Genomic DNA, 14,320 nt, shown 5'->3' with positions numbered 1-14,320 from the left:
AGTTTGTTTTGTGGAGGAACACACCTTCGGGACAGTTATGTGGATGAATCTACACGTTCTTTGTATTTGTTTTATAGATTATCTTTTGTTGTGTAATTCTGTCTCACAAAATTTGTATAGAAACACCGTACTTGAGCATTCCAATGGCAAAAGTGTCACGGGGGCTCTCGTAGGTGTACATGGACTGTTTGAGTTTAGAGGGATGGACACCAGTTGGCGCTGTTGTGCGGGGGGTTAATGTGCACATTTTTTCTTTTTTCTGTTTGTTTGGTTCTGGGGGAAGTTCGGGGTTTGTTTGTTGCTCTAATGTTGGAATGTGGTCTTTATAATTTTGTTTTTGACACACAATCAATTTTTTTCATATGTCAAAATGTCAAATGTTAATATGAGTGGATTGTCTCTCTCCATGTGGAATGTGAATGGGTTGGGGCACCCCATAAAAAGAAAGAAGGTTATTTCTCTTAAGCGTAAGAAATATGATATAGTGTTTCTTCAAGAAACGCATCTTTCCACGCAGGAAAGATTTGGGAATTTATAATTTGGGAAGATATGGGCTGGACAGGTTTTCTTTAGTGCTGGCTCAAGTAAAAGCATGGGAGTCATTACACTGGTAAGTAAACATCTACAATTCAAATGTCTCAAACACATTAAAGATAAATTAGGAAGAGTCATTATTGTTTTAGCAGAAATTCAGGGGCAAAGTCTTATTTTGGCTAATATTTACACACCTAACGCTGATGATCAGGGCTTTTTTATAGATCTTGAAGGGATGTTGCAAGCGCTGGCACCCCTCATGATATAATATTGGGAGGAGACTTTTATCTTTTGATGGACTCATTCCTTGATCATAGTGAAGCAAAAGTGTGCAAGCACCCTAGAAAAACATTGATGCTTCAAAGGATGTGTAAACATCTTGGTCTTACAGATATTTGGAGACTTTTGAACCCATCAGGTAGGAACTATACATTTTTTCATCAGTCCATAAGATTTACTCTAGAACAGATATATATATATATATATATATATATATATATATATATATATATATATATATATATATATATATGTCCCTCATTTCATCTGTTGTTGATTGCTCAATTTTAGTCTCAGATCATGCCCTGGTGTGTTTAGAGGTGTTGCCACATACAGAGAAAAAGAAATCATATAGTTGGTGCTTTAATGTATCTCTTTTGAAAATTCCTGAATTCCAACAAATGCTAAAGGCTGAAATCAGTGTTTATATGGAGACCAACTGGTCCTCGGTTTCCTCTTTGGGCGTGGCTTGGGAGGCACTTAAGGCGTTTCTTAGTGCCGGATCATACAGGATGCCTCATTCACCAAAACATCCAAAGCACAAGAACTCGTGGAATTGGAAGGGAATATTAAAAGTGCCAAAGCACCGAATGTCATCTAATGGCCTCAGAGAATTGACCTAATTGAAATACAGATATAAAACTATTTTGACACGGAAGGTGGAGTTTTGGCTATTCAGGGCAAGACAGTCATACTTTGAGTCGGGGGACAAAGCAGGGAAGCTTTTGGCTAGATATATAAAACAGAGAGTGTCTTTTTCTACCATTCCCTCAGTGAATTCTGCTGGTGGTGAAATATTTACTTGGTCATTGATATTAATAATGATTTTAAAGAATTCTATCTTGATCTCTATTGTTCCACGTCTTTGTCTACTGATGAAGATATTAGAAACTTTGTGGAACCATTATGACTTCTTAAATTGACAACTGAGCAAAAAAATTCTCTTGATTCTGAGATAGACTTGGAGGAGCTTGGTGAGGTAATTAAGGCCTTGCCTACAGGTAAGACTCCGGGGCCAGACAGCTTCGTCGCTGAATTTTATAAATCTTAGGCTACAGAACTGGCTCCACTTTTGCTAGAAGTTTATACGGAATCATTAAAGAATGGAAACTTCTGCCAACTTTGACACAAGCCCGGATCAGTCTGATTCTTAAAAAGGACAAAGATCCAAGTGAGTGTAAGAGTTACCGTCCAATTTTCCTGGTCCAGCTAGACGTTAAAATATTGTCAAACATTTTGGCTAACCGATTAAGTTATGACATCTCTTATACATATTGATCAGGTGGGGTTTATTCGGGCCTGTAGCTCTTCTGATAACATTAGGCGTTTCATCAATATCATGTGGTCAGTGGCAAATGATCAGACTCTAGTCGCTGCCATCTCAATTGAAGCCGAAAAGGCGTTTGATATGGTAGAATGGGATTATCATTTTAAGATTTTGGAAATATACGGGTTCGGGAATACTTTTATTATATGGATTAAGTTACTTTATAGACACCCGGTAGCGGCAGTACAAACAAATGGATTAATTTCAGATTATTTTACATTGGATAGGGGCACCCGGCACCCGGGTTGCCCTCTTTCCCCATTATTGTTCTGTCTTGCCCTGGAACCATTAGCAGCCACGATAAGAAAGGAGAATGATTTTCCAGGGGTGGTGGTGGGAGGTGCGGCGCATAAACCTTTGCTTGACGCAGATGATATTTTATTATTCGTCTCCGACCCTACTAGATCTATGCTTTACCTCCACAGAATTATTAATTCCTTTTCTAAATTCTCAGGATACAGAGTCAATTGGTCTAAATCGGCTCTGACAGCGTACTGCCCGGTAACGGCTTTTCAGCCGGGTGCCTTCCAGTGGCCCAAACAGGGCATTAAGTATTTGGGCATTTTATTCCCAGCAAATTTGTGTGATTTAGTTAGAGTCAATTTTGACCCTCTAATAAAAAGGTTTTCGAGTGATGTGGACAGGTGGGCTTCACTACATTTATCTATGATTGGGAAGGTTAATGTTATTAAAATGAATTGTATTCCAAAATTCAACTACCTGCTACAATCTCTCCCTGTAGATGTCCCCCTCTCTTATTTCAAGCAATCTGACAGCATAGCAAATTCCTTCATTTGGAATGGTAAACGTCCCAGATTATATTTCAATAAATTACATAGGCCGATTGACAAAGGTGGGCTAGGCCTACCCAAGATTTTATTTTATTATTATGCATTCGGTCTCAGACATTTGGCTCAATGGTTACTTCCACCAGAGATAGCCCCTCTCTGGTTTTGTATGGAACAGGAAGTTCTTGCCCCCATTTCGCCATTGCAAAGCCTTTCTATCAAACTAATCGGAAAAGTTAAGTTACACCCCGTTATCTCGCATTTTAACTCGGTATGGACAAAAGGTCCAGAGTGTTTAATTCTGACATTTATTTAAACGTTGCCTCAAGCATATGGCTGAACCCCAAATTATGTATTAATTAGTCCCCTTTTTACTGGTCAGAATGGATTGTGAGGGAGGTTAATACACTCGGTGATCTATATGAGAGTGGAGTGTTGAGATCTTTGAAAATTTGGTTCAACATTTTGGGATTCCCAGATCTCAGTTCTTTAGGTATTTACAGCTGTGCCACCTGCTCTGTACTATTTTTGGGAGTAGCATACACCCCCCTAAAATGGCAGACACTCTGGGAGTGGTGATTACTGCTTTTGGAAAAAGGTCATGAGGCATCAGTGTATTACTCCCTGCTAATTCGGGGTCTGGGGGATGAAGCTTTAACTTCTATCAAGAGATTATGGGAGAAAGATTTAAACTTGGTATTGGAGGAGGGAGTGTGCGCTAGGATTCTAAAAAATGTCAAGTCTGCATCTAGAGATGCAAGGATGCGCCTTATGTAATTCAAGATTTTACATTGATTCTATTGGACCCCCTCTAGATGTGTGATTTATTGGGGACTCAGATTTCATTTTGCCCCAGACTCTGTATTTTAGGAGATGGGGCGGTCATCAATACAGGAGATAAACATATACAATTTTGGTTCTAACCAGTGTCATGATCGGCAGACAAATAGTTTTTAAGGGATGGAAGTTGGCTGGAGTGCCCTCATTTCAAGAATGGTGCGCGGAGATGGGGAGGGTGGTGGCTTTCGAGGAAGCGTCATGTAGAAGGCTGGGGAGCTGGGATTCATTTGATGGGAAATGGAGCAGCTATTTGGTGATTTTGGAAAAAATTAGTTTTAAATCTGTGTGATTATTATTATTATTTTATATATATATATATATATATATATATATATATATATATATATATATATATAGTGTGTGTGTGTGTGTGTGTGTGTCTATAATCATTTGTGACCACAGGGATGTTGTTAAGGGTCAGGGTGGGGTTGGGGATTGGGAGGGGGAGGGGTAATAGTGGGGTTAAATGTTGATTCTGTATATAAACAGTATGTTTTGCTTTTCTTTGTTATCTATATAATCAATAAAAACATTTAATCAGAAGAATATAGAAATATGAAATGAATGAAAGTATGAAATCATACTTTTATATATGAAACTAAATTATTAAATATATGCTTTATCATGACAACAACAAAGTTTAAGCCTGCTTTGATTTACACAGAACCAAAGCAGCATCATAACTGCCTTTAATACTATGGGCTAAGGTGGGTCAGAGCAGGCAACTGCATCTTTACGCAGAATTTTGAGCAGCCTCAGCTCGGCTGTGTAAAGACCCCTTACAATTTTCATTAATTTCTATAGCCACAATGTCATATTTTAAACATTAATTTCATAATATTAATATGCCACTTCAGATGCAGCTTCTGTGCTGCTTTTTCAATGTAGAGACAGCTAAAGACAATAAGACAGGGCATGGGATGTTTTTAGTAGTGGTGACATACCACACGAGGCAGCAGAGAGCAAGCATGCAAGAGAGAGATGCTGAGTTCGGAATGCATACTACCTATACTACTCTTACTACTTCTGCTATATCATCTATGGCAGAAATAGTTAGAGTAGTATGTTAATATGCCATTCCGAACTCGGCCAGAGATAGACATACAGATGCAAATGTCAGGTGCATCAACACCGAATGGACAGGGGATGGCAGCAGCTACTCACCTTGGGAGGGAAAAGTAGATTTTTGTCATCCACAGTGCTGACAGTGAATTCCCAGGAAAGAGTGTCTACAGACACCTGCACAGCAAACACAACACTGCTATCAGGAACACTGATTGATAAATAGGGATTTGGCAGCTTTTAAAATACTGTTTATGCTGTTTAGTGGATCCTCAGTTCTTATTGGGTCACCTGTCGGTGTGTGTGGGGACATAACACATTGGGCATTGCTTTGTTCTGCTTTCTGTCAGTCCTTCCTTTTACTGCGGAATTGACTGCTTTAGAGTAGGTGTTTGTTGATCATCAGATTTGGCTCTTGAAGTCACTGAGCAGTTCAGACTATTATTTTGGGAGAGTGTGTGAGAACGGCTGTTTGCAGATCCCAAAAGAAATAGGGAATAAACATCATCACTGGGGCATTAAAGAGGTAATGGAGCAAGATTTGGCAGCGCTCCCTACAGACTGTGTGTGTGTATAACTGCAGATCTGCAAAGTGTGTGTGTGAGAAAGAGTGTTTGAGTAAAAAACTCAGAAAGGTCTTGCAGTGCTTGTGTTACAGTGTGTTACTGTAATGACAATTATGTATATTTAATCTGCTTTCTTATCAATAGAGACAGAAATGAAGAAATGTAACTGAAGCCCATTTGACAGCTGTAATACTAAACACTGATTTATGAAAATACTACTGCTAGTACACATGGAATAGGATGGGAATTTCAATTTCACTTAACAATCCCAGTTCCTTTCCATAAAAAAATTATTTATGTACTTTTGATGAAGCATCCCCTTCCCTTCTAGTAACTGGTCCAAACAGTACTAAACAAAAACAATTGACAAACATGTACTTTTAACTTAAGTACCATTTGTTACAAAACTCTGTTCCGAATGTGTATCTTTAAAGGAATATTCCATTGAGTTAAGCTTAATTGACAGCATTTGTGGCATAATTATGATTACCACATTCATATTTTAACATAAACAATATGCATGTTAGCATGATTTTAGTGTGATAAAACCACCAACTAACCTTTCTGTGTAAAGTTATATTCAATTTGACATCTTTGTTGCATTGTCGATGTAACGCCGTAAACCCAAAACAACTGTAAAAACCACGATTTAAACAACTTTACAGCTCAAATTATACAGCAGAACGAGACACGTTTTTAGAAGTTGAACTTGTTCCACTCTTAAAATGTGCGCACATCGCCAGAAACACATCAAAGTGGCCATCTAGTGCATGTTTACATAAAGCAAATATTTAAAAATAGTGTAGATGGGCACAAGAAAGTTTTTAGGATGCTTTTATGCTCAGAACAGCAAGAATGAAACAGAATGGGGGTCTCCTTTTAAATAACTTGCGCAGGATGCATGACAACTGTCAAAGATGTCTGTCTAGTGGATATTTATATAAACTACAAATGGGCACAAGGTGTCCTGTGTCACTGGTGTCCTGTGTCACTAGACCTACAGTATCAGTCCTGTTCTCTCTCTGTTTACTGACCGAGCACCAGTGGTCGGGGCCAGGGGTGTGATGATGTTAAAGTAGGCGTTGGTGTCGTTGCTGTGGAGGCGGTCATTAATTAATGAGGCCCTAAGTGATGTAAGGAAACCACGGAAGTAGAGAACAAAGCATTATTTGCAGCTTTGTTTCAATAAATGTTTTTTTTTTTTTGCAATGGGGTGGAAATTTATGTTCTGAAACTTACCGTATATTTTTATAGTACAGTGTCCTCTTATATTTCAAAATATCAAGGAAAATTGGATTCCTCATGACATGTCCCCTTTAAAGAAAATTGTTTTCCTTTTTTTTTTTTTTTAATCCTGGATGTATAATTCATGGGTAATCTAGGCAATCTGCACTGGCTTGGATAATTATATTTGTATACTCAAAAGAGTCTGTAGCGTTTGTAAGTATAAGACGGTACAAAATCAACCACATGTGTTTGATGCCCTGAGAGTATGCTATGACTGTTGTTGTTGTTGAGGGTGCGTGAGTCTCACGTTGTGCTGGCGTGCAGAGCTCTGTAGTACAGCGGTGAGGAAGCCCGTGGGGAAGGTAAACCCAGACAGCCAGAAGATGATAGGAGGGCGAGCCGTCTCCGCCCAGCGAGCAAACTGCTCCACGCGCTGGCACAGGTCCCGTGTCCAAGATGCCAAGGGCTTCAGAGACGGGTATGCCTGAGAGTAAAAAATTTGATGTAGAGAGAGAGTCTCGCTAACAATATGTGTTGTTCACTTATTAATGATTTTACTGTTCCCCTGAGAGAGAATTCAATTTTGTACAGGAATTTAACACAACATGAATTCAATCTTGAAAAGGGCGAAACATCAACTCCAAACTCTACAAAACAACTTACTGACATCTATTTGTGGTTACAATAAGGCCTTTTATTCAGTATTGTGTAATTTTGAGTTCAACTGGTTTATTGGTATAACTGCCCAAGGCCATAGAAAAGGAGGACACAAAGGAAGAGTTTCTGTGGGTTTGGATGAGACGCATTACTTTCTGTCATGAAGAATATCTTGGGTGACTGAACCGCAGAATATTATATTACAATTGAACTTGAAAGACATTTAAACAAGTCTTACATAACCCGTTCAATTGCACAATTAAACTAATATAAAACAGTCAGAGCAAAACAGTATGGTGCTATATTTTCCCAAATTTTCTGAACCACAAATTTTTCACCATTCAATGTTATTTTGATCTTCAAAGAACAAAGATATTAATATTTGATTAAAAAAATAAATAAATAACGTAAGTGTGGCATGAGCCAAAGGAATTAGCATTTCAAACACAATGACTGGCACACAAAACTAGGAAAATACTTGATTAGTTGCATTTCACGCTGTGCCATAATTATTATTATTATTATTTTTCCCTGGCATGAAAATGAGAATGTTTTCTTAGATATTTCTAGGCAGAATAAATGCTGTTGCTTTTACTCTTTGAAACTGGGGCATCACAGAGCAAAATAAACTATGATAAGAGAAGGTTTAGATGTAGCATATGCTGCTGTTATAATCTAGAGGCAGTCAGGGGCAGTAGTTCCCAAACTAACAATGAACAATTATATTTTTATAAATTAACATTAACCAAGATTAATGCTGTTTAAAAATATTGTTTATTGTTAGTTCTTGATACCTAATGCATTTACTAATGTTAACAAATAGAACCCTAATGTGAATGTTAGCAGTACATTTTTTTTAATTGTATGGTATTTATACATCATAGCAGTATTTTTTGTACTACCTATAATTTATTCTGATAAATAAATAAATATTGTATTACAGTACTTTAAATTAGAATCCTCATTAAGAATAATGGGAATTAAGCAAAAATAAATAAATAAAACATTGGTGTTCTTATTTGTCATGAAAAATTCAAAAAATCCTAACGGTCTAAAAAAAGGCATCACTTTCTTTATGCCTTTTTCTTTCAAATATTATAATTTCTAATTTGTGAGATGCACCTCTTTAGAGGGGGTGTACAAAGAAACAAGGAAAATCTGAACAAGGACCTCCCTCAAAACAGGTCCCAAATAAGTGAAAAAAGGGCACCAGACGCAATAAATAGTGTGAGTGTTATCTTTTTATAGCCTTTAAGGTTACGAAGGGTTATGTCAAAGTGACATATGAGGGCTGACACCACCACCACTCACATCCAAGCAGTTATATTAGAGGATGAAAAAGGGAAAGATAGGAGGAAAAAGAGAAATGACGAGTCAGTACCAAATGAAAGTCATACATCTCTGCAGAGATACAACGAGTCACTGCCAAAATATAACGCTGGACAGAGAGAGAAGAACTGAGCTTTCATTGTTAAAGATAGAGTGATGTATGGAGAGAGAGAGAGAAAGAAAGATATAGAGAGAGAGAGAGAGACAGTAATGAGGGACTACAGACAGCAGAAGGAGAGACCCAGCTGGAGAGGAAGCTTTAATGGTTGCTCTCCACTTGTTTTGGAAAAGACATGCAAAAGGATGGAGAAGGGAGGGATGGATGGTCTCCGTTTGGATCAGTAATAGGTTGTACGCTTTCTGGAGATCTTCAAGTAAACATGGCTGTGTTTATTCAGCTTATTACAGTGCAATTACCCTTAGCAGTGACCCAAGAAGAAACCCCCCCCACACAAATCTACATTAGTAAACCTATCTGAACCTACTCATAATGAGGCTATATCAGACAAGGTCTGGGACACACAGACTACCCTTGTCAACCCGAACACACACACACACACACAGACACTGGCATTAGTAAAGTAAATCTTGCAGACAAAGGCATATGAGCAATGCGTTCTTGACATGAATTTAGCAGCTCAGTCAATAATAAACAAGAAGGTGTGTGTGCTCTAACTGTTACTCTGTTCACCTCATCCTTCACAGAGGAACCCTCTCAAGCATTAATTTACACATTTCTGCTGCTCTCTGTTGAACACACATCTCTGACCTCACATCCCACTCTCACACACTCACACAGGGCTTTATTACAACTACAACATGACTCTGTGTGTGAGTGCATTTGAGTAATAATCTCTGTTCCAAAACCTAGTGAGCTGCATATCTAGACAGCATTTAAGGCATCACAGGTGCACTGTTGACATGAAGGTTGTTCCAAAATGTAGGTAGTATAATAATGCTGCCCTCTAAGATTTTGGCCAAATTCTAAGGAAATCAGCCCATTAATGGCTTACTTAAAGCTGTTTCTGCATATTAAGCTGGGATAGGAGGAAGTATTTTACACACTTCAATAGTCTATTTTAACCAATAGTTGTGTGTGCTATGTATTTTATGCTTATAAAAGTACTACATCTTTAGTTTAGCAACATGCTAATGACAAGCTCTTTCAGAATCAACTGAAGGTAGAGTCTCCTGTGTATTTCATAGTGCTATTTGTGTGGTACACAATTGGTAGAGTTGCTACCAATGTAAAGCGTTCCAAATCAGTCACTATGGGGTTCCATTTCAGTTAGTATGCTGCCTATCCACAATATTTTCAGCGAGTCCTTCTGTCAACACCAAAACATTTAATGTATGTTTAGACTAGCATTAAAATATGGAGATTATGTTTGTAAACTAACAATTATAAAGCTAGATTGAGCCTACTACACAATCCATACAAAATAATTGTATTTTATCCAAAAAACAACCGCAGCCTGACTGTCTTATCTACTGAGCTCTGAAATACACAATCATCCTGCTGTTTGGATCTCTACTGTCTCTGCAGTAAGTACACAAGCTCGGTAGAACAGACTCTTCAGGTTCTGACTAGACTCAACATCTGCTTAAAATTAACAATTATCTACAGTCCTCAAAATATGTCCAAGTTTACAGCTGTGAAGGCACTGATAGGCTTCAGAGCTTTTCAGGTTCCTCGAAGCACCAATAGACAAAGACTCAACAAAGTAACTAAAATGCTTCTTGTGTGATATTTGGTCTTCATCCACCCACCCGTCAACAATAACAGCAGGGAAGAAAAATATCGCTGTAATTCTGTTTTCATTTGTTCCCAAGTTTCTGTAATTTTTAATGCTGCATTAGTACATAATATAACATTGTTTATACTTAATCGGAAGTTGCTCCCACATCGCCCTCAGGAATATTGTGTGGATAGTGTCTACCCTTACCTTCTCCCAGAGAGGAGGCACACGAGCATCATGGATACAGTGAAATGTCTCCTCTAGACTGCTGGACATCACAACCAGACCCTTAATGCCCTTCTCCAGCTCTAAAAGAGACAATCTACATACACAGCACAATATAATTCACTGAGATTAGCATGTTCATATTCTTATGAACTCTGAAGACTGTGACACACTCTCTCTCACACACAGGCAGACACACACATACACAGACCTGATGGTGTGCAGCAGTGTGTTGTATCTCTGGATCTCCTGCATTAGTACTACATTAAGGGGTGAAAGATCATCCTTCAACAACTTCCTGGTGCCTTCATAGTCTATCTGACCGGGAATCTTCTGCAGCACATCAGCAGAAAGCTCCAATACCTAAACACACACACACTCACACACAGTTTAATTAAAACTGTCACATTTTCTGACAGATTTAAAGATTTCAATTATTGACCAAAGATTCATGACAAAAAAAAAAAAAAAAAAGTATCAGCACACACACACCTTGTCCTCTCTGCTCCCTCCAGTGCTGGAAGAGTCAGTGCTGGTGACCTGCGGCTGTAGTGAGAGCAGCGTGTGGAAGAGGGTTCGAGTCTCTGTGATCTGGCTGGCGATGTCAGCATTGGGGTGTTGGCCAAACAGTTCTGGGTGCTCCAGCGCTGGCAACTGACCGATGAACTCCACATATAAGGACTGAGCTCCATCACGAGGAACATAGTAAGAGTTCAGAGAGGAAAGCCTACACACACACACACACACACACAGGTGACTAGACCAAAAACACATCAACAGATGTGTTTTTTCACATCAAGTCCAATCTTTCAAAAACATTTTTATATAAAACAATGCATCTCTATGAACTCCTTCACACTGAGTGTGAAATATACTATCCTGATTCATAAATTGTTTTCAGAACACATACATCAACAAAGGGAACAGCAACAATTTCAGCATCAGACTCTATGTGAATAGTTTTGGTGTAGAAAAATGTGAATGCGAATGGTTGCGAATATGCCCTTTAGTTGCATCAAACTCAGTGTGAATGGTTTAGCTGTGAAACAGTTTGTACAAGTTTGCGAATATGTTATAATTTTGTGTCACTTAGTTGCATCAAACTCAGTGTGTATAGTTTAGCTACAAAAAAATGTGTGCAAGTTTGCAAATGTTATACATTTGTGTCATTTAGTCATATCCGACTTAGTATGAATATTTTAGGTGCAAATAAATTTCAAGTGTGTGAAAATATTATACATTTGTGTTTAGTTGCATCTTAGTATGAATAGTTTATGTGCAAGAAAAGTTTACGATTCAGACTTGACATCACATCAGACTTGGCATGAACAGGCCTTACAACAGCTCATCTGGCAATAAGATATTATAAAGATTACAGGGTAATTTCATGTACATTCACAAAAATATGTTAGTCAGTGTTCATCTTGAGTGCATGTGAAATAACTCAGAGCTTGTTAAGAGTAGCTGAACTGTTCATAACAACAGTTTCATACATCTGGTAATTTCTATTTCACCACAAGTCAGCCAATCCCTGTTATTTCCTTTCTACTTCTATCTAAAACTGTAGAAGTGCCTCTACTGTGCGCTCAAGTCACTGTGGAGGCACTGATTGAGGGTAATTATAGGATGTGGTTGCTAAAGTAACAGAGGTTTTTTTCTGTGTATGCCATGTTGCTAGGTCATGAAAGACCAGCAGACTCAGAGGAACTAGAAGACATTTACAGCAGGCTATTAACTGCAGACACTACAACATTCAACATTCGGCCCCATGGGGGAGCTGTTGCTCTTTATAAGACCTGTACTGTAACAGCAGAGTTCTGGCTGAAGGGGACACTGGGGGATCTTCAGAGGAGGGCAAAGAGAGGTGTCAGGGATCAAAGGTTGCATGCGTGTGTGTGTGTGTGCGTGTGTGTGTGTGTGTGGAATGAGAAGATCTGCCTGTGTGTTTTTGGCTATTTTGTGCTTTTGCAACCAGGCAAACATACTCTGGCCATTCGGAGGTGCTCTATCTCTTCATAATGTTTAAAACACTGGGACTGGTGGACATAAAAAACTAAAGTTATTGTACAGTTTTTGGACCAAATTGAGAGAACATTAGAGACTCTCTTTGATGTGTGTGTGTGTGTGTGTGTTTGTGTTTGTGTGAACTCACTTAAAGAAAGATGTATCAATAACAGCAGGACAGAAATAGTGGTTGATGTAAGTGGTAAGCAGACGCCGATCCCAGTCGTCAGTCACGTGACCTCCATAGTTGATTCCAGCGATGAGGAACTTGAGAGCATCCCAGGGGATCTCCTCATACTCATCCAGATAGAGACTCAGAAGATTCTCACTCACCTGAGAGGGAGATAGAGGTGTAATTACCATAAGTAAGCCATAAGAGTTTAACCCGTTACAGCTCCCTCTCTTTCTGTACCTCAAAGTCAGAGTCATTAAAGCTGTAGATGATGTTCCAGCCGAGCTGTAGGAACTTCCTCCTTTCCAGTATGATGCTATGGAAGAAGCAGAGAGTGAAGAGCAACTTGCGGTACTGCAGTGGCCGTGAGCAGCGCGAGAACTGAGACTCAGACACCAGCTGATAGAGACGCTTCATATTCCATTTTACCCCCTACAGAGACACACAATCACACAGACAAAGACCACTGTAATTACAGCACACTAAACCTGAAACATCTGAGTACAGTGTGTGAAGTGTGTGTAGGTTTACTTCGCTGTATTTTAAAGTCTATAGAAGTTACACAAAACCTACACTTGGTTACATCCAATTACATTGTGCAGACCAGCCAATGTTCCTCACGAGGAAAACAGTTTAATACACATATTAATGGTGCACTCAGTAACTTTTGTCTTTGTGTCATCTTGGACTTACACTGACACACAGGGGCTTGGATGCAGCATTATTTAAAATCAATAGTTTTCAGTTTCACATGCCATTGTAGAAATGTAGTATTCACAGTCAGCCATGATTACTTTAATCAATGAGTGAAAGTGTCAAATAACAGGATGGTTACTGAGATTAAGCGAGTAGTATTCAGCTGGTCATGTGATTCTAACATGGCAGCCCCCATGCACGGATCCTCTCAATGTGGAATAAAACAGCTTTTATAAGGTTACTAATATGACTGGAGTCTTCATTTTAATGTGAGTGGTCATGATTTCCTACATATATTGCAAAATTACAATTCATGTCTTTAGGAGTTAAATGTTTTTAATGAGGAAAAATATCCTTAGCTCAGTTGAAAACAATTGAAGTCAATGGAAAACAAGCATGTGTGTGTGTGTGCGTGTGTAAATGTATGTGTGTGTTTGCATGTGTACCCTGGGTGGCTCAGTGGTTATTTTTATGCCCATCTGCAGGATGGCGATGGGGAATTCTGGGTGAGGGGAGGAGCTCAGCCACAGTCGGAAATCTGGATGAGATTCTTGGACCTGTAACTCTTCCACCAGCTTATCCAGCTCACACATCCAAGAGAGAGACAGGTGACAGTTAGCCAGGAACACCCAGTGGCCTGCCAGAGAGAGCGAGAGAGAGAGAGAGTTTGATTATTAAAGTAAACTTGATTGACATTTTCTGGAAAAAGAAGGAAAATGTGAGAAGTGCTTGTGATACTATGGTGTTGTGGATGGTTGTGAGGTTGTTAGTATATATACACTGCCATTCAAAGGTTTGGGGTCACTTGACTGAAATGGTTCTCATGGTCTTACAAATCTTTTGATCTGAAGGTGTATGCTTAAATGTTTGAAATG

General features: G+C 38.8%; 1 protein-coding gene across 1 annotated transcript in view; it reads right to left on the bottom strand.

Annotated features, from left to right (window-relative positions):
- Positions 1–14,320, bottom strand: part of dnah2 (dynein, axonemal, heavy chain 2) — a 299,507-nt gene that overhangs the window by 2,733 nt on the left and 282,454 nt on the right. The window contains exons 78-85 of the mRNA XM_051722679.1: positions 13,892–14,082; positions 12,990–13,181; positions 12,726–12,910; positions 11,066–11,300; positions 10,785–10,936; positions 10,556–10,670; positions 6,931–7,107; positions 4,933–5,007 (exon numbers count right to left, since the gene is read on the bottom strand). Coding sequence (XP_051578639.1) covers positions 4,933–5,007; positions 6,931–7,107; positions 10,556–10,670; positions 10,785–10,936; positions 11,066–11,300; positions 12,726–12,910; positions 12,990–13,181; positions 13,892–14,082 — 1,322 coding nt within the window. The remainder of the gene's footprint in view (positions 1–4,932; positions 5,008–6,930; positions 7,108–10,555; positions 10,671–10,784; positions 10,937–11,065; positions 11,301–12,725; positions 12,911–12,989; positions 13,182–13,891; positions 14,083–14,320) is intronic.

Source organism: Myxocyprinus asiaticus, chromosome 2 (assembly GCF_019703515.2).
Source record: "Myxocyprinus asiaticus isolate MX2 ecotype Aquarium Trade chromosome 2, UBuf_Myxa_2, whole genome shotgun sequence".
NCBI classification, from domain to species: Eukaryota; Metazoa; Chordata; class Actinopteri; order Cypriniformes; family Catostomidae; genus Myxocyprinus; species Myxocyprinus asiaticus.
This window is presented reverse-complemented; position numbering and strand designations above follow the sequence as displayed.